We start from the raw sequence: 24951 nt of genomic DNA, 5'->3' as shown, positions 1-24951 counted from the left end.
ATTGGGAAAGCTTAGTTATATGAAGTAGGAGTCATGATGAAGCCCCAAGCTGCTGCAGCAAGGTGGTAAAAGGTGGCCTTTATATTGTACTTAAATCGGCTGGGCTTGATGTGGAGCTTTCATTTACAGTTAAGTGACCTCCTTCCTCCTTTGGTTTTATAATTCTGCTGAGGCATGTGGAGGGCTGAATCTCCTCAGCAGTAGTACAGATGCTCAATTCACTAGTTTTACCGAGTTTGTCAGGACATCCCTGTAATTTGCAGCCAATTCATGTGAAACTAGATAGGCTGCATAAGCACACTGTTTAGTGCTGTTATGAAAGGGGCCAGGTTTTGAATGGACCCCCAAACAGAAATAGTTACTGGTTACTGAAGGCTCTGTTTCACTTTATATACATTTGGAAGACAAGTTACGAAAATTCAAAGCAATGCATGGCAGCATTTTTGATACCATAATTTGATTAATTGTGACTGTGATACTCCTTTAATAGGAAAATTCATCACTGAGTGGATGGGGTGAATAAGAAGGTCCATGAGGGACTGCAAAGCTGTACAGGCTTGCTGGAATAAAGCGTGTGTGTTACCTATACACACTGCGCTACTGAAAAACTGCAGGTGGCTGGTGGAGTGGAAATCTGCTCTGGGCTGGTGTTACATTTATTTCTGTATTGCCAATTCTGTGCGTCCTTACTGTCAAGTGTGACCCACAGATTGGTGGAGAGAAACGCTGAAGTTGCGTGTGGAAATGGGTAAGAAGCTATTGTAGTTGCCACTTCAGGAATAAAATGGTCTAAGCAGCTGAATTGTGAGTATGTACTCTTAACTGTGCAGGGAGAAAATAATGAAATATGTGAGAGAATCATTTGTAAGGCTTTACTGGACACTCTTATTTCTCCTGTGAATAATTGTAGGTGATGATTGCAGATGATTTACTTGTAGCGGCTATGGTAGCTTTCTTTGCAGCTTCCACAGGTCCAAGTTTTCTGTGATTACTGAAGGATGGCTGTTCGCTGAGGTTTAAACACTTTCTCTGTAAACACCATATAACAGTGTTGTAATTATTTTTTTCTCCATGAGTATTTTTGGTACTAGGTTTATTCATTGTTCAGCAATTGGCGTTTTGTTCAGAAAAGACCCTGACTTGTCCTGCGATGGGATAACTGCCATGCTGTGTAAAAACACCACAAGGCAAAACAAAATTGTGCATCACTGTCCCACACTAGGTGTGATGCTCCTGTGCTACAAGGAGTGGGAGTCAGCCCTGAGAATTGCATAAGCCTTGTGTCACCAGGAGGCTGTTGTAGCTCTGGGGAGATGGTTCTGGTCCCCACTGTCATCTGTAGAGGAAAATCTCTCAGCCTCCTGCCTTGAACAAAGAAAAGGATTAGGATTATACAGCTGTTTGATGGATCCTCAGAATTCACATGTGCTTTAAATTTGAAAATCACTGAAATCTGTATTGATCGCTTTTCTGCTGTCTGGCTGGTACACAGGGTGAAACCAGGTTCTATCCCACATGCTGGTTATGTGACAGGAGCTTACTTGTACCTTTTCAGCAGAACAGCTGAGCTTTGCAAGAACTAGCTCGAGGTTTGCAGCTAGGCTGGAGGGCCCAACAGTGCGAGCTGTTACGGGGTGATTGGAGCCCTTACTAGCAATTGGGCTGATTAGTTTCGGAGCTGTCAGATGTCACTGTTGCACCATTACCCTTAAAGCAAAGCTTGCTGCAGCTGTAATCCCATAGAGCACAGCGTCCATTTGCTGCACTACCATTTAGGGCCTTTACTGTTAACTACTCCAACTGTGGCATAAGGGCTCCAAGTCCAGTCTCACTTAAGATGTAAATAGTTGTGTAGATACAGATTTCTATCATCAATGTGTAGATTGTAAAAATTACTTCTTAATATGATCAAACAAGGATGCTATGCGTCTTCTTTGTAAATACCCAGAGTTGGTTGAAGTAGTATAGTAGCCATCAATAATATTTTTTCCCTCTGATGGGAGCAACCTTGTATGTCATCATTGTGCCTAAAAAATAAGATACAGTGCATCAGAGTTGATTTGAAATTTAGTTGTATGATAATCATGTGATGGGTAATGATGAAGACTTGAATAACTAAGGATCTGGCCCAAAGCATCCATCAAATATAGGCTTCAATTTAAAAGGTAAAGATAGAATGGCTAATTTAAAAGCCTCTTCAACAAAAGCAAATTTATAGCAAGGAGAATGTATAAATACAGACTAGCAATTCGTGGGCTAGTCCTTTTTTGCATTAATATGGTTAATTTGTTTTCAGTTCCCTTGTTCAAGAAATTAATTTCTCCTTCACTTGCTAGGAGACTTTGAAGTTAGCATCAAACTATTCACCTTTGTCTCTTCCCTAACCACCTTGCATTCCTGGAGTGTGTTTATGCACGTTGAGAGTGAACAGTTCAGTGTCTAGCTTTAGGGAATGAATTCATATTTTCCATCTTAATTTTCAGGTGTTCAGTTTCGCATACCTACATAGTAAACAAAACCAGTTTGATTTCAAGTAATACATTGATTCTGCTTTTTAAATAGTTACAAAAGTCAGATTTTACAATAAAGTACATAAAATTTTCTCCCAATATGACCAGTTTATTTCCTTCTTCAAATGTGTGTACTTAAAAAGAAATGGTTTCTTCAGAATGAGTTTATTGTAATAAAAAATGTTAGCAAAAAGTCACTTCTCCGTATACTGATGTGTTCGTCTGATAAAGTTTTTTTCAAAACCTCTTCTCATCTGTATTCCTGCTGTTTCCACTGTCAGTGCGGCTGAACTGCTGTTCATAGCTCACCAGCCCTCTATGTTTATAAATGATGAAATACATAATGTGTCCCGTGTCATTACAGCTTTCTGACTGGGGTCTTCTCATGAAGTACTGAATGTAGGAGTCCCTAAGGGGGAACTACACTAGATTAAAAATATTAAACTGAAAGTGCAAATCAGCAGAAAAGGCCTGCTGAATCTAAACCACTGCGAGTGGATGGATTGAAAACCAGAACTGCAAGGCTTTCTAGCAATGAAGACCTGAGTTCAGGTTGTCTACATCTTTGATCTTGTCACTGTTGATGTTTTTGACCTCTGAAAGAGGAAAAAAGCAATAGTTTTGCCGTCAGCTGGAAAGGAAGAATCCATTTTGCCCAAATGTTTAAAGCTTTTGACATAATACTTTTTGCATGAAAAGATGTAATAGAAGGCTGTTTGAATTTCTTCATGAAAAGGTGAGAAAACCAGCAAATATGCAATTAGGTATAGCCGCAGCATAAGACTATTCATTGAGCATGTGGGATAATGTGGCTCACGTCCTGGGTTAGCTTAACTCTGTTACAAGGTTCTGTTGCTTCTTTTTCCTGTTTTCTACTGGATTCTTTCACCTCTTTTAAAAAGAAAAATCAATTTCCTGAGCAGTAGCACTAAAGCTGCCAGAAATTCTGCACTGGGTGTGGGAAAATCTTAAATTTGGTAGATTTTCTTTAATTAAACAAATATTTTAGTCCTGTTCTGAAGGATTCAATTTCACATTTAAAAGAAAACATATAGAAGGTGTATATATGCACCACTATACGTACATTTCCATTTAAAAATTGGAAACTTGGATATAGGTGCAGATTTTACTGGAAGTGTCTGAAGCCAAGATGAGATCATGAGCTCTGAAGAGCATGGCCTGATAGCAGCAGAAGGCAGCCCAAAGGGTAGCAGTTGCAAAAGCAAAGTTGGGGCCAGGTTTCTCATTAATTGGTGCATTTCTTCCACTACCCATAATGCTGTTGAGCTCTGAATTTTGATTTTGCTCACCACAGCTAAAGGATCCAACAGAAAGAGATATATTTTGGGATTTTGTTTTGAGTCTCTGTAAAACAAGGTCTCAGGTAAGTGAGATGAGGAGAACGATCTGATTTTGCTGCCATAGCCAATCTGTGCATTACACTGACTGTAATGATGAAAGCTGCTGACACAAAATGCATTGCGGCTTATTGGCTTGTCAAAGTTTTAAACTCAATATTCGTTTTCCAATAGATAACTTCTGTAGCTTTTTTTTTCTGTCTATCTCCTTTTTAACAAAGTAAAACAAATCACTGATTTCTCAGAATGAAATTAATAGAAAATTTTAGTATTCTCCCCTCCCCACAGCTGGTACCTCATGCATCTGTGATAATATTAAAAACTGTTCTTTGTTGATTTGTAGTGAGTAGTGCTTTCTTCTGATTTACCTTCTTTATCTTCTGATTCACCAGGGTTTTTAAGGCCTTAGTAACTCAAAGTCAACTGTAGTTTGTGTTTTCTGCATAGAGCTTATGAATAATTCATTTGTCGCTTATTGTTTGTCACAACATAAAATAAAAACAACATAGATTTTTTTAAAATGTTAGCTAGCACTATAAATGATGATGTGAAATGGAGTATACTTGTAAAAATTCATCAGTATTGCTGTAACAACCCATTTCACAAGAATCCCTGAGCCTTAAGTGTATTGATTGATTCAGCACAAAAGCTTCTATTCGTTTGCAGTATAGATCATCTTAAATTTTGTGTACTGGAGGCACAATATTGGCCTGTAGATGCCTAAATACAGTGTCAATACAAATAACATACAGTGGACCTTTATTGTTAGCCTATAACCACGGTGTGTCTGTTTAAAAGGATTTATAGCATATTGGTAGAATTCCTGCAGCCATTGATTGGTCTTAGTTTGGTCTTCCCTCTCTCATTCCTTGCCAGTTTTCAAAAAGAAAATATATATTTTTCTGATCTTGAAAGAGAAATTGAGAAGATGGCAAATAAGCTTAAAACAAATGTAGTATAGCTTTGTATACATGAAAATGAAAAATTCATTAGTGCAAAGTGTTTCACAGAGGGATATGGAAAGCATCACTGACCCTGAGGAATGGGCATCCTGAATTTGCAGAGTACATAAAAACTGATTAGGACCGCCAATATTCAGAAAGGAGTTTGGCATATTCTGCCATGAACTTCCAGGCAAGGAGCTCCTTGTGATTATTTTCATCTTAATCATTGATACCATGAGTACTTCACTTCAAAACCACTCTAAATTTCTGACCCTGCAGTTACAGGAAAGCAAGGCGCATGGTGGTGGTGAGTTCTGTGGTTCACAGAGGTGCTGACATCCTAGTTATTTGAGGTTGTTGGGCCAAGGTACCCATGTGATGCCATATCCATCTTCGCCTCAAGGCCAGCAGTTGGACAAGGAGTCTGTACTTGGCTGGTCAAACTGTTCCTACTCTGGACTGTGCAGTAACAAACTCTTGTTTGTTTCTTTATTTATTTATTTGTTTTGTCCCTTCCTTGTGTTGTTTTCACACACACCAAAGCCTCGTGAGCTCCTGTACATGAAGGCCCTCTTGCTTTGAGCGATGTCCAGTTGGGCGTTGCCTCATGCCTCCCTTACTGCATCACCTCCTGAACCCTCCTGGGTTTTTTTTTCCCATCCCTCTGAAACATCACAGCTGTTCCCAATAGCACGAACACCACACCATGAAAAATTGAAGTTCTTACCAGTTCTGTTTAATAGCAGCAAGAGCTCTAGTATAGATGCACTTATGCCAACAGAAGAGCACTTTACTATTTTACCACTTTGGTAATGAGTGTAAAATACATCAGTCAAAGAACCACTGTGTCCCAATTGCTTACATACACCTTTATATTAATGTTTTTAGGACAGAAATAATAATTTTATATTAATATGTTTTTACCATCGTTCCTGGCCTGCTTAATCTTGTTTGGAAAATTCATCAGAAGGTATTTCATTTCCCCACTGCAGAATGCTGTGTTCTCATATAGACTTTCCTTTCTCTAAAGCTCATTGCTGTTGGGTTTTTGTCTTTGTGCCATAATCTCACTGGATTTGGCCTCTCTTTGTTAGAGTGGATTTATGCCTCCCTTTTTATCATTACAGGGCTGTACAAAAACCTCAGTTTCTTTGTAATTGCTAATGAATTATGTTTTTCAAAATAATCCTGGAATGTTTTCCAGCCCTCGTGACTTCCAGCCTTAGTGTTGAATGCAGTGTGTTTGAGATGGAAAGAAAAAAAAAAAAAAAACCCTTCTGTTTTTATTGTTGTCAGAGGGGAGAGTGTCAAATGCTTCCCCCCATGATGTGTTACGTTCGATAGATTTCAGCATTTGTGTCAAGCTGAGAGGCATGATTTTTCTTCCCTACTTAATACTAAAAGCAGGCATGTGAATGCTGTAGCAGCATGCTCACTCTGAAGCTACATTTCATCAGTGGTTAAGCTAAGTGTTTACCTGTAACTGCACTGCTGTACAAGGCACTGAGACACTTGGATTGTTTTTTTATGTGTAGAAGTATTTATTGTTTGAAATAGCTTTTTTTTTTTTTTTTAATGATTCCTTCAGCACAGCTCGTTCCTTGGTGCAGAGTTTTGCTGCTGCTGTGGGATGTTATCATTTAGCATGTGTCAGCTCTGGCTCCAATGTGCGAAAGTAATGGAGCAGAAAGCCTTCACTCTTCACTGAAACAGCTAAGGGGATGGTCCAAAGCTTGTGGTTTGACTCAAAATGAGACTTTCACTAATCTGTACCACTGGAATCTCACTGAGCTGGTTAATTCTCAGACGCTTGCTAAGAGGGCTGCCACAGGGATAGATAGGTCTTTTATATTTCTCTGTTCTGACCTGTGACCTGTAGCTAGTGTCCTGTAGGCAATTTCCATTACACACCTGCATACCTGAGCTGTCTTTGCACAGGGGCTTCCCTTCACCTTCTCTAGAACCTCTGCAGAGGCTGAAATACAGTGTGTGGTGGAGGACATGAGGCAGAATGGTTGCTTTCAAAGTAAAACAAACTCTTAGAGACCTTTGGTGATTTGGCAGTCTTTTAGATGTAGTTTTGTTTAAGGTGATTTGGCAGTCTTTTAGATGTAGTTTTGTTTAATCATTTCAGAAGCTAGACTAGAACACGCAGTGCAAGTTCATAGCAAACGGGGAAAATGTTTGAGGGAAGAGACTGGTGAAATTTTCTTACAGATGTTTTCTGCACTAGGTGCCTTATGTACACCTGCTGAAATGGTTTCATATAACTATTTATAAATTTATGAGCATTATAGCTATCTCTTTTTTCCACTGATTATGTCACTGAATTTTTCCAGCACTTTCTTGATACTCATTTTGCACAGTTGCTGTCTGGACAGTGAGATTAATCCAGCCTTGGGATCTGCAGAGGACTGTTTAAATTTATAATTCAGAGGGATACAGCTCCCATGGCAGAAACCGTGAAGAGGTTCATGAATTTCTAATTACAAAGAGATTCATTCGATGAATATAATTTCCTAAAATTACTAAGTTGTGGTGTGGAGCATAGATGAAGCTTAATGTTTAGGTAATTAATAAATGTGCATTCCCCCTAGAAAATTCTTCTCCACTATGCTTGTCTGTTTCAGGAGCAGAACAGCAACGCCTTCAGATAGGCAGAGATGTCCCTTATCTGTTATGTTAGGCGCAAAACAACTGAACTGAAGTTATCACAGGAGGCAAAATCCCTCATGAATTCAGAACTTGCCATTCCAGTCAGGAAATGTGTTTCCAGCTTCTTCCCAGTATATTTTGTGCTTTGTACTTTCTTCCCATATGCATTTTTTAGGGTTAGCTCATAAACGGTTGTAAAACTATTTTCAAGATTTTTACAGGGAAGGTAGCATATAAAACCAAAATCTGCAATAATTTGAAAAGAAAATGTATCCAAATAATGACATGAATCACACAGTATACAAAGCAAGGAGAAAAGCTACCTGTGACGGAAGCTTCTTTCTTGAGCCTGGAGGCGAACAACTTAAGGATTGAAGTGTAAGCCACAGATCCTGCTTGTTAAGCTTACAGCTCGCATTTTCTTTCAAAAAGAGAGATTTGTAAAAAGCACTTTGCTGATTCAGACTTCTGTATCAGAGCTCCCAAGCCTTATAAATTCTGCTCCACAGACACTTTCTATAGCGCCCACAGCACAGAAGGGTTGATGCTACCAGGCAGTACCTGGGCAACATGACACCTGTGGACCTTCCCTTCCTTAAGCTACTGTATCACTGCTTCAGCCAGAACCTTGGGCCTTGTCCTGCAGCTGTCCTCTTGATGGAGCTTTGAGTGAAGAAGGAGAAAGGAAGGAAACAGACTGTTAAGAATATGGCTTTAAAGTTGGGAGAATAAAATGTTTCTGCAAGTTCAGAGTATTGTGAATTGCCTGTAGGTGACTTGATGGGGGAATCCCTAGTTTGAATTCAGTGGGCTTCGCTCTGCAGGACATTAGCATTACTAATTTTTAACATCTCCCTCTGGCTTTATTATCAGTATTTGAAATTCTGTGTTGTGCTAACCTTGGACCAGCTGGACAAGCTAATGCTAAGCCACTGTTTGCCCTCCCTCTTATGTGTTCCCTGGGGGCTGGACACAATTTATGAATACCTTAGTTTCTACAGAATCTTGAGATCTTGGTGTGATTTTACAGCATGCAGTATGCACCAGCAGTGTCTGGGTACACGATGGGTGCCTCGGGCTGGGCCTCTTAAATCTGGAAACCATGCCAGTAAATCAGACACTTTTGGGAAACACTCCGTTTAATCGTGTCTGCACTTGATCATGTCTTTTCTGAGATCATTGCTTCTGACGCTGCATTGTGTGTAGGTGATGTGAATGTCTGGTACAACTCATAGAAGTTTTATTGGCACATGTGGAGGGCAGTTATCTGGGACGGCAGACTGCTAGGACAGAAAATACCTATTGCTCTGATGCCTGCTTTGTCTAGACCTGAGTCCTAGAGATGCAGGATGGGGATGTCTGTTACTGCCTTGGCTGTTTCTATAAACTCAAGCTCTCCTCTATTTAGTTTTAAAGGTTTGGTTCAGACAGGTGAAAGATGTACTTTCATGAAACTAATCTTTGAAAATATTTTTTGAAAAGATGTTATAGCATGCTTGAGAGCATGCCAGTGGTACAACATTTGCTCAACCTTCTAGAATTAGCCCTTGGAATAAAAAAGGTTCTTATCCTTCTGGATTAAAGTCAACACAACCTGTGGATTTTAATACGAGGTTTAATGGATTTTAACCTAAGTAAATAAAATTGCTTGAGGCTAATGAAAGTTCTATGATCTGCATTATAGATCTATGCCAGAAGTTCAGTCAAGAGTAGTATTTTCCTTTGGTTTCTTATCTAACAGCAATAGGAAAAATACCATTCTGCTTTTCCAGCAGAATGGTATATTAATCAAAACAGTGACTATCGGGTGGTTTGCGTTCCAGCATTGCAAAATATAGCTTTTGAGGAAGGAGAGGACAGTTGTCCTTTTTCCTGTCCAGTCACAGTCATCTTGATCCTATAAAACTGCTCCTGTTCTAACAGGGTGGGCTTGACAGTAAATGAGAGAAAAAGAAAGCAAATACAGTCAGCTTATTTTAGGACTTGGCTACACGGGATGCAGCTGACTATACAGCTGAGTAGTTTTAGGCTGGATTAGTAACTTTCCACCCAGTTGCAATCTCAGGCTACGACTTCAAGAGCAACTGCTTCTGTAAAGCTTTGGGAACTCAGATAACATCCTATAAATGGTATATTACAAAACATAGTGTATTAAAAAAAAACACACTTGCAGAAAGCAGCTTTTGCAGGCAAAAGATAAGGCATCAGAAAGTCAGTGTCTAAAGGCATGTTGGGGACACAGTGGGTTCTGCTCACTGGCTAAACGAAACTTTAAGATAGGAAAGCTGATGGAATGTTTCTTTTTTCATCTGTGCAGTGTTGTGTGGACAAATGAGGCGCTCATGAATGGGAAATGTTTTGAGCATGAGGCTTGCCTTTCCTCCCCCCTTATGAACTGCTAGGCGGGGGTGGGAGAGTGCCCGAGGAGGATTCACAGCAATGTGCCTACAGTCTTTTCCGGATGCAAAACTTTCTCAGATTCCATTTTGACAGAGCTAATGGAGAAAGAGAGGGATGGCTGGTGCCAAATAGCTCATTTCACTTTCCTGAACTGTGAAATTCCCTGGGCTTCGTTCAGCTTCTGCTTGACTAGAGTCCTGTTGGATCTGTTAGTACATGAATGTGGTCACCTCTTCACGTGGACTTGAACTCAAAGACTTCAGTTCCCTTTTCATACCGCAAAATCAGCAAAAGCAGATATGCAGACCATGCATGGTCAGGCAAAATGCCCCAGTTGGGCAATAACCCTATGTCAACACTGTTTACTAGGAAGCACATAGCTGTGAACCATCCTGTGGCCTCCTGGCTGCTGTGGCCAGCGGTGCAAGCTGACTCAGTTGTGTGATGGCAGAATAGACTCCTCTCTACTCTAGATCTTGCAGACTTTCTGGGCGGGTTAATCCAACATCGCTTTGTGGCAGTCAGTGGTAATTTCCTGGTCAGTAGTAAAAGGCTGTATTTCCAGTAAATTGTGTCTTTTTCTTATTGGTGTTAAATCTTGAGAATGTTTTGTCACTCTTTCTGTAAACAATAGGCATAGAAAGTACAATTTCACAGAGATAAGAGATTTACATGTGGACTGAGGAATGCGAGAACAAGACCTCCAGTACTGAGAAATAATTCCATATCCTTTTTTTTTTTTTGAGCATGTATGCTAGTGTGGTTGCTTACTCATCTATGATGGCCTTTTGGTTACGGTGCTCACTTTGCAATAACTTCACTGGGGGTATTCTTCTCTGAGAATAAAACAGCCATAAGTAGGTTTCCCCATGGTTTCACACGCAGATCAACCAACAAAGTATAGTTATCGGTACTGACAACTGTAATTTCTTCCTCCATTCTAATTGCAGTTCTCCCAGTGACTCGTTGCTTGCAATCTTGGATTAGATACCACTAGTGGGACTCACTTCATCTAACTTGAGGCAGCTGAAACCTGTCAGATGAGTTTGTTCTGAGTTCCTGTCTCTCTCCATCAGCTGCAAAGAGAGCTTGGATAGCTGGGTCCTGGAGTAGGTGGTTATAGCCTAGATTTTTGAGGGAAGATTATTTGAATTCCATTTTGTTGACAAATTTCTATGCGAGAACCAGGTCTTGATGAAATTTGTCAGAATCCTTTCAGTATTTTTAGCTTAAAGAATGCTCTTTTAATGATAGATTTTCCCCTGTATAGTCTTCCTACAGGTAAATTTTGGGAAATTTCACTTGAAATTGCCTAACAAATTGTGCGATGACATAGTAAAAATGACACATTCCTCTTTCTATTATGTTTTGAATCACCTCTGTCTGGCAATTTAACCTTATTCTATATTCTGCAATGGATTTAGCTGTTTGACGGGTGTACTTCAGAATTTATCCTTGAAAGTGGTTCCTTCTGGAGAGGTTAATGCTTCCTGTTTGAAAAGTTTTGTGGTAGTCCTGGGTTCTGTTACCCTGTTTCTTCTTTCCTTTTTTTGCCCTTCAGATGTCTTCTTTCTAGTGTTTGGATATTTAACTAACCTTACATGTGTTCTGTTTTAGGAGAAACCTGATGCCAGCACCACATCTCTACAGCTGCGATCACAGATTGAGGTAAGCACTTTGATTTCCATCACTCGTTTTTGTTTGTTTGTTCTTTGATTTGATATTCTGCATAAATTGGGCAGGGGCTGCTCTGATGTCTGCTCTCACTGCTCTGTGTCTTCATTTGCAGGAGTCACTTGGTCTGAGCAGCACCGCCTCAACACCTGACACTGAAAGAAAGTAAGTGAAGGTACAGGAGGTAAGAAGGGAGGAGGAATTGTATGTGTTTTTATTTTCCTTGGAGTAAATTAATTTTATATTGTATTGGTGTCAAGATTTCAGATCCAGCTGCTATTAATGAAACCCATTTTGGAATCTGCTCCTTCTTTTATTCTCTTTTTACGTTTTATTATTTGGGATTTTTTTTAGATCAAGGGAGAGTTATGTTTTCTTCCCTCTGTATTCACTTGGGGTGTGCATACACCAGTAGAACTGTGTTTCTTTTTGGAGGAATGTCACTGATTTTGCATTCTCTGCAAATTAAGCCTTAGAGAATTTTCTGTAACTGCATATAAAAGCAGCCCAAAAGATATAGTTGAGGGAATGGGAGAGTTGCAGACTTGAATCACTTTCCTTTTCCTGAGCGCTCCTGGGTTTGTAGCTGTGGTTTTGAAGAAGGTGCCAAGGGAATAAAGTATTTAAAAACAAGTTAAAAGGAGCTTTAATTTTAGCAGTCTTTAATAAAAACCTCTCTGTGAGGACTTAGAGGGTTTCTGTTTACTGTCACCTCCTGCTGCAGTGTGTGTGCTTGTTTTCTGCATATCCTTCCTTTGATTCCAAGATCTGGGATCCCTACTGCTAAGGGTAACATGCCGCACTGCATGAAGACAACTGACACTGTATTTCCAATTGCCTGCACTTCCTGGGCTAGTGCCATCTGGACTGGTTCAGAGGGACTACAGAAATCCAGTTGTGATGTTACGTGCTTTCGTAAGGTTTTACAGTCCTGCATTTGAATATCTGATAGTGATTCAACACTGGACGGTAATAGGAAAGTTGTAAGAAATTGCTGCCCTTGCTTTTGCTGATTTAGTGAAAGGAGTGTCAGTCCCAAAGGGAGCTGTAGTGGATGGGGCTTGCCTGAGCGCTGTCACATAGAAGTCAGTTATACACTAGGGAACAGCTGCTTAGGGTCTTCCTGTGGGATTGCCTGGAAGCTGGTTCATTGCTAAAGATTTTGGAAAGTGATAAATCATCTTTTAGAGGTGCCTTTTCTCTCTTCGTCATTCAGAGAGAAAGCAGTAAAGTTTTGTTTGAGGTAGATGCTCATTTTCAAAACAACTTTAGATAGATAAGGTGGATTTTACCTTGGGTTCCGTCATTGCCCACATGTTACATGCTATTGACAGAGAAAGCCTAGAAGGCTTGGCATTTAAAAGTGGTGCTTCTTCAGATACTGAAACATGGAAAAGTTTTCTTCAAGGATACCTCCCCATCTAACATTATAATGAAATCAGACATGCCAAGAGGATGGAAATATTGAGAACTGTAATCTGGGAAGTAAGCCTTTGAGGCTATCCTGTAATCATAATACTTTTCTCTCAGTCTCAAAGCACTTCCCTTGTGGGTAAACATCATCATCCCACCTGTCCTGCTTTCGGCTGGGGTAGAGTTAATTTTCTTCCAAGTAGCTGCTGTGTGTTGGATTTAATATGAGAATAATGTTGATAATGTATTGTTTTAGTTGTTGCCGGAGTGTGTTTTAGAGTTAATGTAAGAAGAAAGTTGATAATACATAGTTGGTTTTAGTTGTTGCTAAGAAATCAAGGACTTTTTCAGTTTTTCCATGTTCTGCTAGTGAGCAGATGTACAAGAAGCTGGGAGGGAGCAGCTGACCCAGGCTGGCAAAAGAGATATCCCATACCATATAATGTCGTACTTGGTATATAAACAGGAAGTTGGCTGGGAATGAGGGTTCACTGCTCAGGGACGGGCTGGATGTTGGTTGTTGGGTGGTGAACAATTCATTGCACATCGCTTGTTTTGTATAATTTATTATTATTGTTGTTGTTATTATTATTGTTATCATTATTCTTTCTTCCTTTGTAGTCATGTTGTCCTGTCTTTATCTCACCCTATGAGTTTTCCTTTTTTCCAATTCTCGTCCACATCCCACCAGAGGGTGGGGAGAATGAGAGTAGCTGCATCATGCCCATTGTTGGACAGGGTTAAAACCGTGGCACCTCCTCAGGTAACAATGAGATAAAGATCTTGCAGAAGGATAGCACACAACTAGCAGTGAACTCCTCTAACAAGTTCTAGTCAGCTTCCTAAAACGTGTCTCTGTGTAGGCGTTGTGCTGACAATAACTGAGTGAGAAGACAGTATCTTCCGAGAGAGCCCATTTCCGTCACTGAAATTTAATTAACCAATTAAATTAAACAATTATCTTGTTATCTTAGTTCAGGTGGAAGGACCTGTGATTTTTGTGAACCTTTCAAGGATAAAGGGGTCCGGTTTGAGGATTTTTCTGTCGCTTAAAGGGTGTACATGATTAACCTCATCAGATACATGAAATTGGCACAGGGCAGGTTGTGTCAGTTATTTGCGCAATGAGAACCAGGGCAACATGATGCATGATAATTAGGCAAAGTGTTGAAAATAATGAATGATATCTGCTCAATATAATACAAATTATACAAAACTGAAGTTATACAGGCCTGTGCCTGTTAGTGGCAGCCTGCCACATTGGTGCTGGTTTTATCCTATAGCATGGAGGGATGAATTGTCACAGGAAATCCTCTTCCAGAGAGTCAGTCTATAAAATTGATCTGCTGGAAAATGACCATTTTAAGTCCATCCAGTACATCTGTACTTCCCACTAACTTGTTGAACATGTTTTCTAAGAGAGGATGACATGTTGGCCTTAGAGGTTTTGGGGGGAATTCAGTGTTCTGGTTATGGCTTTCAACTGATTTTGCTGCGTGGCATGCTACAAGACAGGAAAGCTCGTCCCTTTGGGGACACTGCTTTTGTGGCCATTTCCTGCCACTTGAAAGATATGCAGTAAACCTTTTACAGAACTTCTTTTGTAGTGATAAGATTCCAGTTTGCCAAACTTGAAACTCAGTGCAGATGTGCATTAGTTTCTTGTACTCACAAAGATATGGGGGACAAAAGTAAAGATTTATCCCATATTAACCATCCAGACCTTCAGGAGCTCAAAAATCTGTTGTTATGAGTACTCTTCCAAATCCCAACTAGAAGCTTGCGCCAGAAAAAGTTGTATTTATACATACAGAAAATAGAAACAATTTCCAAGGGTGAGCTGATGTGAGTTGTTTCTGGTCTGGTGTTCTGAGTGGGTTGCTTCAGAAAGTAAAAGTAAAGACCCATGCTGGGATGGGGAGGAGAAAGTGAGCATCCAGGTGGAACATGGCTGCCCTCCGTAGTTCTCTTGCCCAGCACTGCTGCCTGCACACCTCACAGCTTAACACTGTCAAGGTCTAAAGTTTTAAAATAACACATCTGGGTGGTTGTTTAATTTGTCAAAGTTGAGCGATTCCAGACAGAAAGAGGCTTTGAGGGAGTCTGGAAGAAGCTATGTTTTTTTTTAACCTACTTTGGTTTTCCTTTTTTATGGTGCCCAACTGAAGAGAGAGCCTGATGGGCTCCACTGTGCACCGCAATGAAAACAGATATGCCTTGGTGCTCTGTGGTAGGAAAAAAATCCCATTTGTGTGGATAAGCAGTGTATGTTCGGTCTTGCCTTGAGTCTTACTAACGCTACTCATTACTCCCTGTTCAAAGCCAGTGTGAAATTAGTCAGTGCCCTCAGTCCAGTAAGTTTTTCAACAATTACCTGTCTAGTAGATGAAGTGCTGTAGCAGAAGAGCAGCCGTATTACCTGGAAAGAGGTAAAAGGGGTTAAACAAGCCTGAAGGCAGAGTTGCTTGTCACTTCAAGTTATTGTCCCTCCAAAAGGCATTTTGGGGCACTGCTACCTTCTCCTGTTGCTGATAACACTGTTCCTCCTAATTAGATGAAGTTACAAAAAAAATTGCACCTATGAACCTGCTCTGTGCTTTATAAGTGCCCTACCAAAGATGGATTTAATTTGATTGATTCTGACAAAAAGAGCAGAATCTTTGCTCTAGCAAAGGCCTCTGAGATGTATGTGAATAACAGCAAGGGAACTGATGCAGCCTGAAAAGCTATCCATAAACAACAGAAAACAGAGTCATGTTTGTTCAAACTTTGCCTCACAATTGTTCTGATTTTTTGGCCATACTGGAGTTCCTTCTGTAAATCGAAACAGTCGGGCAGGCTTCCAAGTCATGTAATATTCAGCAAATTACACAAAGCATGGAATGAGATGTTTGTAGCTTTCTTCTCTTAATGATAAATTTCATTTCCCTCTGCCTCTTCCAAGATTCCTGTCTTTCAAAGTGCAGTCTTTCTGTCAGCTGTGGTGCTAGCGTAACTTTGCAGGTTCTCAGTGTGCCGTCAGCCAAGTAGCAAAAGCATCTTTAACAGTGATATTATTCATTTTAAACAAACTGCGCTCATTTTAAACCCAGAACTGCAGGTGCTCCTGTATGGATCCACTGACTTCTGCATTTTATAGAAAAATGATCAGTGTAACAAATATGTAGTAAAATGTGTTCTTAGCGGTTACTATTGCTTCTTTGTTTCCATACCATGTTGATTTGGGGACTATTGTATATACAATCCCTATTATTTCCAAGAGATGGCAACACCCCAAGGATGTTTACTTAGGCAGGGGGCTAAGCAAGGTTTTCTCATAATTATAAACAAGCATTTAAAACAATGTAGTCCAACTTTTAGCCTGTTTCCACTTTAGAGCTTCAAGCCTCCACGACTGATGTCTACAGACTGATGAGCTCTGCATGTTTGCCAGGAAATCCAGGTTAAACCCAGTCCCCTGAACTCAGGCTTCTGCATCCTGACTCTCATCCTGTTTTTAGAAGAACTGGGGATGTTTCAGAGGGGAAGTTGTGTGTTTTTCCTCTTGGGAAATAGATCTGTTTGCTGTCACTTTTGGCTCCAATGGCCTCTGGGCAATTTTCAAATGTGGTGTATCAGAGAGCTGCCAGGAAAGAGACCAAAGTGAATGAGAGACCTAAGAGCACTGCATGCAGATAGGATGAGGTATAGTCACTCCTATATACTCATTTTTTTTCTTTGCAGCTGCTAGAGAAAGGAAAGACAAAAACCAATGTTTAGAATAGCAGTTGTGGCTATATCTAGGGTTCTCCAGGCATTCCCACCACCTTTACGTGGCAGTGGGTGTTGTGAATTGTCACTGCCTGCGTAGATCACCTACTATTTCTTAAACTGTTTAACCCAAGCACACTTCTGATCAAGTAAATGGTTATTCTTCATATTAAGCACCACAATTTGTCCTGCTGTACTTCTCAGTCTGCGGGACAGGACAGTACAGTTTATGCTTTCCTCAACTCTGATCCTCAGGACCTAAATTCCACACTCTGCCAGTGCAAGGAGCTGAGCAGAAACAGACTTGTCAACAGAAGGTGCTGGAGAAAAACAGGCATGTGTTGGATGCAGGCAGCATTGCTTGGGAGTTTTGCATTCCCCCAGTTTGGGCAAACTGCCCTGCCTCCAGCAGCTGTGTCCTCAACTCCCTGCCTCAGCTGCTCCCAAGAGTGAATGTCTTTGTCATCCTCTCTGTCTGTGCAGGATATATATCTTAAACTGAGCCCCTTACACATTGAATTCATACAGTTTGGCCGGATCCCCAATGACTTGTTGGGAATGTCAGAGGAGGAATAGTAGGCTGCTTGGGCATTATGGCTTTCCCTGAGGTTTTTAAGCAGGCAGCCAGTGAGGCCACACGTGAGTAACTACTATCTACATGCTGTTGTCTCTGCAGGAAAAAACATTGGCTGAATCGATTTAAAAAAAATTCTGCAATAAATGTGCCATAGTAAAGCCAGTCACCATCCTGTGGTATGAGTTTGAACTCCAAATTAGCCTCAGGCTGGGGGTGTGCCTTCAGTTCAGTGTTCCCATCTTCCACAGTGATTTTTAGTGAAAGCAGCAGTCTTTTTAAAAAGGGCTTTCATTTTGCGAAGAGATTCGTGCAAGCCTCAGTTCTCCCCTCTTTGGTACACTGATCTTTGCCAGTAGTTTTTAAGACTGGATTTTCTAATCGTTTTCCCCTGCAGCATCCAAACTGCAGGTCAAGCTTTGAGTGCGGAGGGTTATTAAATCGTTCCTCCAGGTCATGGATGGAGGGGTCTTAAATTTCATCACATTCGATTCTCGCAGGTTCTCAAGGTACCCAAATTAACTTTGGCAGATATTTGTAAGCTCATCTGCAAAGAAACAGTGGCATGGATGTGACGGAGGATGTGAGGCAGAGAGAGAGCAGAAACTGAGAAGAACAAGGCAGAAAACGAACAAGTCTCCCAAACCGAGGATGTTAAAGGCTGCACTTAATTACTAACAGAATGAACTCTTCCTTTTGCATAATTTAAAAATGGAAAGGATCATTAGAAGAAAGAAGAAGTAAGAGCTTGCTGTACTTGGATGTCTGCATTTAAGATACTTTTTTTTATACCCTGTGCTTGCAGGAATTGAGAAGAATTAGTGAATGTGTATGGCCCTGTTTTCACTTGTTTGAGGCTTGATTTAGTCAAAGCCAAATTATTCATGCTGCCTTTAAACAGCCTTCTCAAGAGAAGTAGGGCAGGAAACTCCCACAATAACCCACACAATGGGAGCGAGAGGCCAGCCAAAGCCACCCGGTACACGTGAGGAGGGGAACCAGTGTGGCTTGGAGCAGCTGGAAGAAGATTTCAAGCCTGGTAATTTTGGATGAGGAAGCATGAAGGGCGTCTTTCACAAGGAAACCCAAATTGTCACAGCTAGTCGACACAGCACGGAGTGAGCGAAGCACACAGTGCATTAGGCCCTGCTCTTTGCTATCTGCGAGTTCTTAGCTGACAATTATCTGCCTTCTGGCTAGGATCCACCAGTCTCTTATTAAATACATGATGTAGCCCCTGCTGACAGTCACCAGACCAAACCTGTGGGACCAGCGTAGTGGCTTCTGCGCTGGTGGTGGCAGAAAATACACATACGCACACAGGGCCCACAAGCAGCTTAGTGTTTATTTCCACTGAGAAAGTTTTGACCTGCTTAAAGAGCCATTGCTATGGAAACCTAATGAGAAGATAATTGAATGAAATGTCTTTGCTTTCCATCCCTTTCTCACAGTGGTGCCGGCAAGGTCAGAACCTTGCAGGCCTGCTTTCTCTTCAGATTCATGCAAATTTGATAAAAATACCAAAGGCCCATATTCTTCCCTGTGCCAGCTTCAGTTAGATAAATTATCTTATATTCAGTCAGGAGCAGTTAGAAGCCTGTCAGTTTTTTCAGACTAATTATGTTACTGGACCATTTTTAACGTAGGTGGATAACCAAATAGCTTTTCAGCAGAGCCAGAATGTGCTCTTACATTGGTTTATTCACGACTATGAATGTGCATAATATTTGTAAACTGAAAATCCCATCCAAAGCATTTTCTTCAATGGGCTATAAATAGTTATTGGGAGGAAATAAGAGGGCTACAATCAGTTTATTGAAGATCATAAAAGTAGTGGTTTCATTATCAGATGATGCTATGCACCTGTGGATTTTATGGTCTGTAAATGAGATGTAGCCATGGGTTAAGGCACATCTGCATTTAAAATACTTAGTGTTGAAACAAAAACGGTTCAGGAATCCTGTCGTTCTCAGTTCCTATGTTCATTCTGTTTCAAGAATGGTGAGCTTTCAAAAATGAACAGTTGCGTTCATGAAAGCAGTACATGGTGTCATTTGTTTCCTTTCCTGGTTCTGTGGTGTCCTAGCACATTCGCATCTCTGGGCACGTATTACTGTGTCTCTTGCAAAATCAACTGCTCTGTGTGCAAGGTAAGCCCCAGCATTCTTCTCTCTGAGGTCAGAATCAGTACAGAGTTAACAGGGAAATCTGCAGCCTAGTAGCTTGATACAGCCTAGTTAAAACCCAGCTTATTAATTGGCTGTAGTCTCAGCTGGCTTGTGACAGGAATGTCATTCTTCCTTGCGCTCTAAATTTTGGAGCCCACTTCCAGGATTCAAGGGTTAATTTTGAAAAGGGAGGGGTTGCTTGGGTATAACAAGGTCACTCCTGCTGCATTGCTTGTATGGAAAGATAGGTTCAAAGACCATTTTCGATTCTGCCTTTGCCATTGTTCATACAAAACCCACAGGCTGGAAAAGAAGAACTAGAAGTGCCCTCCAGAGGCAGTCCTTATGTCCAAATCTTTGTTGTCAAAGATGTGTGGTCTGGTCTCTGTCTTTCAAGCACTCACTTAAAAGCAGTTAGTCAGTTAGTTTTTAAAGCTACCCTTCCTTCCTCTACCTACTGTTTGAAGTTTGTCCAGATAGTTAGGAAATGTTAACTCCTGTTTTCTAATTTCTTTCCAGCTTATGTCTACTTGTCCCTGTGCCTGATTTATTAACAGGCAGTACATTAATCTTCTTGCCGCTTTCAATTTTAACAGGCTGAACAGGCAAACCTTTACTAACTTTCTTTCATAAGATAAGCTGTCTGGTTTCCTGACTATTGCAACAGCTTTTCTCTTTACTGCTTTTGGTTTGAATTCATCTTTCGTGACTGTGAGTGATGATGGTTTTACAGCTATTCCCATATATATTCATTCTTTGTATTGCTGTTAGAATTGCCCATCTTTATGCCTTTTAGGATTAACACATTGGGTTTTTGTCAGTCATTCTTATTCAGCTGGTATTCCCAGGTACTCCATCATTTGCAAACCTCCAGCATTTGGAAGACTTACTTTTGTGGCTGTCCTGTTTGCGTACTTGCACTTTCTAGCGTTGAATTTAAACTCGTTCCTGCGAAGCCAGTCTTTTTAAACAGCTAATTCCTGGTCCAGGTTCTCCACTTCAGCTGTTGCTATTAAATTTTGTGTCACTGATCACTGAGTGGTGATCAAACTCTGCTGAAACCTGTCATCTAAGGCTGTAATATTTGGTTACTTCCCAAAGTAGCTCCACTTTTAGATTATTTGTTGTGCTGTTCCCCCCACCCTCCCATTTGTTTATTTCAGCAGTTTGGCTCCAAGAGGCCCAAAGTACAGCCTAGAGATGGTTTTTAATTTGTGAGATTAATGGATTAAGGCCTTGACCCCTTCTGCAGCTCACTTCTAGAGATTATGGGTTGATGTGAAAGTACTTCTTCCCTTTGGCCATAAATCTTTTTTTCTTGCTTCTTGTCTGAACGTATATCCATGCATTTCTCCTGCTATATGCTGTGACAGAGTACATTTCATGTGAAAGCTTACTAATGAATTTGTATATCGGACCACAACAGAAATGAAGGCCTCTGTGGTAGAGTAATGACATTTGGCTCCCTTTCAGATGCACAGTTCTGAAACTTCTGCCAAGTGTCACTGCATCATTAACTTTCAGTACAAGATATCAGTCAATGAATGGAAGAACACCAATCACTTTCAGTGCACGTTCACAAAGGAGCTGCACATTTAACAGAGTAAGGGAGTGTAATTGGCAAATCAAACACACAGTGACTTTGGTACTCTGGAATTTTTCACCAGACATCTAGGAAGTAAAATGCTTGATTGATTTCACTGAGGATTTTTTTAGCGTCAGAGTTGTCTCGCGGAACTAAAAAGCAAATGCCTTTTCAGGCTCTCTGTGGTAGATTTTGTCTGCATTTCAGTCTCTTTGGACCAGCTGTTGGCATTTTCAAGGTCAGTCCAGGCATGGAAGATTTCCTGTTTAGGGAATGAATGAATTGATAATAGGAATTTGCATCCTCTGATGAAACTCAGCATAGTTTTTAAATCAGTTATAAATGAGAAGGTGGCCTGCTTGCTGTGGATTCCTTGTCCTCACTCTCTCTGTCTCAGGCATGTCAGAAGTCTGCTCGTACTGCTCTTCCCCTTCTTTGGAGGCCAGTGTGCCACGAGGTGGTGGCCTCAGACTAATTCGCAGTGAACAGATGTCCACATCACAAACATTGCCACTACACCTGCTACTTACTTGCATTGTTGCTGGCAACTGTGCAAGAGAAGAAAAGGATTAAAATGAATTCAGAGGCTGAAAAGTGTGAGAGACTGCCTCTACTTAGAGGTTGGTTTCACTAGTGAGGCAAAGTTCTGTCCATTAACGGATTTCATTTTCTAAGAGTTGTGATTCGGTGCATTTCATGGAAACTAAATTAATGTAAGATAAATAGAATAACTGCTTGATGTGTGAGGTATGTGTTTGGATGCAAATCATGTAGTGAATCAATTCTATCAGTTCCAACAGAACTTGGCTTTTTGTTATTTTATTTTCATGTGCAAGTCCACATAATTTTTATCTAATTTACCGTTATGCAGAAGAATACTTGCTGACAGCTTTTAAGTGTCCAGATGAAATTCTTGCCTTGTTGAAAGTTTTTAAATTTTGACACTGTCTCTTCTGAGTTTTTACCCAGGAAGTATGGGGGTTTATTTTTCTCCTGCATTTGCTACTTAGACTTCTTAAAAAAATAAGCATTTGGTCGTATATCACCTAAGTTATTATCTTCTCCCCTTCAACATTGAACTTTATTAGCAAGGAAAACACTAACTTTCTTCCTCTGCCTGGTGCACTACAAATCTGAAATTTGTTTGCAACAATTGGTTTGCAGTTTGTGCTGGATTAAATTTCTAACCAGACAGGATGAAGGTTACGTTTCAGAGCTTCGCTGTGCCAAACACTCTGTGTCTGGATGAGTTACCAAGTCAAACTGAAACTTCATACTATCTCATTTCCCCTTTAATGATGTCTTTGCAAATTGGTGAGCATGTTTTCCATGCTTAAAAACCGTTGGCCAGCAATTGCTTACATCTACTGAACTTTGAACTAAAATTTTTCTTCAAGTGGTTTATTGAATTGATCAAAAACTCTTTATTGCCCTCTTCTGGGGATCTGAGAAAACGCAAGAAGCCTGTGCGAACAGTGTGAACAGCAAGCAAAGTATGGCCTCATTCAAAGAATTATTTGGTTTGAATTTGCCTTGGTGTGCTGGGGTGTGCATGTTTCCATTCTGCATGGCTGCAGTACAGCCAGCACACAATGGGACATTGTCATGTCACGGGACTGAGCTCTCAGCAAAGACACTGCAGCAATGCTTTGCACTTGGAGCCTCCAGCAAAGCCATTGAAGCTGGCAGAAGTCATTTTTACTGGCTTGGCACAGCTTGGTTAAATAGTGATTCCCATAGGAAGGCTTCAAAGAGTTGCACAAGATTTGGTAGTTTCCATTAGCTCCATTTATACAGACAGAAAAAAAGGCAGTGAAGGGGGGGTGATGTCTCATCAGAGATCCCACAATGAACTGTTGGCACTGAGTTGGAATCCATTATGGAAAGCTAGTTCAATGAACATAAAGACTGAGAACAAAAGATTTACTTACTGTTTTAGTAGGTTGTTTGTAAAGTCCATGTTCTGTTACAATACGTCTCTCCAACTAGCTCCTGAGGAATGGAGTATACATTGGTGGGAAAGCACACAGAAGGATCTCAGGAAAGAGAAGCAGTAGTCTTCAGTCATCTATGGTTGCACTTCATAGGGTCTGGACAAGCTTTCTTAAAAAAGAAGGAATTTGTCTTTAAAAGTTCTCCGCTCCACTATTCCACAGAGTAGCTGCTGAAAGTTTCATGAATGCATATTTATAAAGTATTTTCAGATAACAAAGAAATAGTTTGAAAACCGTTATACAGCTAAACAAATACAGCATCCTAGTGCTACAGTTCGGAGGCAGCCAAAATATTGTTTTACCAATGGGAAGGGTGAAAGTATGTGAAAAAGTGTTTTTCTGAGGGATCCTGGGACTCCTTTACCTTAAGAGTAGTTTTCTATCTGTATGTATTTTTCTGTGCTGTTCACAAATGTCGTGCTTAAGAGGGGAACTCAGTTACTGTGGTCAGACCAGTGGATTCTGTTTCTCTTTCCAACTTGCTGTGTTGGAAAAAAAAGGGAAGAGAAAACAGCTCAGGATGTATTGTTTGGAAACTATAATTTACTGTAATCAGACAGCTCCCATGAAATGTGAGAGGCTTACGTGAATAAGTCCATTTCTCTTTTTTGTTCTAGGCTTTCCATTCATAAATCAAGTTCCGAAGAAGGCTCTGTAGGTCAGTGTATTTCATTTTATTTGGTACTCCTATGGAATTCTTAATCAGGTTTTGAGTTTTGCTTGCGCTGGAATGTGAAGGGCTGAGTAAACACAATGCTAGCAGAAGTCAGCAGCGTTTGGGGGGGGGGAGGTGAGTCTTAGCAGCTTTAAAAGTTAGATACTGGATGTCTCAGTGATCACTGAGAATGCCCAGCTGGCATTGTCATGTGATAAATATGTGTCTTTTGACTTGTTCTATTGAATTTCAAACGTCTGCATGTTAGATCACTTTTAGCCTACCCCTTTGTACTCTGAAAATTACCACCACCAGTGAATAACTGAGGTTTCTGCTATTTTTGTTGAATGTCATGCCAGAGTCTCTTCCTGTGTTTCTGAAATATTTTGCATTCTTTAATATGTATTTTTCTGTTGTCTTTCACTTTTTGGTTTGAAAAACTTACTATAATTAATTCATGTTGCTATCTTAATATTAGCTGAGTTGATACAATTTTGGACAAATTTTATTTTGCTCATTGGAGTGGAAAAGAAAAACTGAGAGGGTTTTTTGTTTGTTTCTTTTTAATTTTTTAGTAGGGACACTTCCACACAGTCTAAACCTAAGCTGTGTTTCAGAGCATCAGTATACCCAGCTCTAGGGCTCCTAGGGCAAGATCCAAAATACTGTAGTTGCACACTGAAGCTCAGTGGCACGATGTAAGCTGTGTTCATTTGAATTTTTTAAAAAGAGGGATGAAGTAGCTCTGTATGAGTAGCATTTCTGCCAGATCAGGCTCAGCATGTTCTTTTGCAGATGGCATAAACTTTATAGCATGTGCCATGATTAATTCAGTGGAACAGTTATATGCCCTACCTTGAGCCAGATTCTGCTCTTTTTTACAACAAATTATTTACTTCTGAATCATCAAGCCATACACAGATCTGATATTAATGGACATGGAGACCCAGCCTTGGACAGTCCACTCATACAGACAGTAAGAGTCAGGTGTAGCTGGTGGTTTTACAAAATTTCTCTCAGAACGTGCTTGTGTTTTTGAGCATGTGCGTGTATATTTATATATATGTAAAGTCTTTCTTCTCTGTATAGATATGCACACATGTATTAGAAAATTGTTTATCTGAGTTATGGCATAGGCTGCATAAGCATGGTTCAGTTAAAGAGAATAAACCAACAGAGTACTTCAAAAACACATCCAGACTTGACATTAACTACTGAACAGGTATCAAAATGAATGTAAAATATTTTCTGTTTATAGTTCAAAATACGTA

General features: G+C 40.3%; 1 protein-coding gene across 6 annotated transcripts in view; it reads left to right on the top strand.

Annotated features, from left to right (window-relative positions):
- SASH1 (SAM and SH3 domain containing 1) overlaps nucleotides 1–24951 on the top strand; it is a 536181-nt gene that overhangs the window by 463397 nt on the left and 47833 nt on the right. For all 6 annotated transcript variants that reach the window (XM_054062721.1, XM_054062720.1, XM_054062725.1 and 3 more), the window contains exons 3-5: nucleotides 11485–11535; nucleotides 11657–11706; nucleotides 23643–23683. In XM_054062721.1, the coding sequence (XP_053918696.1) occupies nucleotides 11485–11535; nucleotides 11657–11706; nucleotides 23643–23683 (142 nt within the window). The remainder of the gene's footprint in view (nucleotides 1–11484; nucleotides 11536–11656; nucleotides 11707–23642; nucleotides 23684–24951) is intronic.

This window comes from Cuculus canorus, chromosome 3 (genome assembly GCF_017976375.1).
Source record: "Cuculus canorus isolate bCucCan1 chromosome 3, bCucCan1.pri, whole genome shotgun sequence".
NCBI lineage: Eukaryota > Metazoa > Chordata > Aves > Cuculiformes > Cuculidae > Cuculus > Cuculus canorus.
Note: the sequence above shows the minus strand (reverse complement) of the source record. Positions and strands in the feature narration are given on the sequence as shown.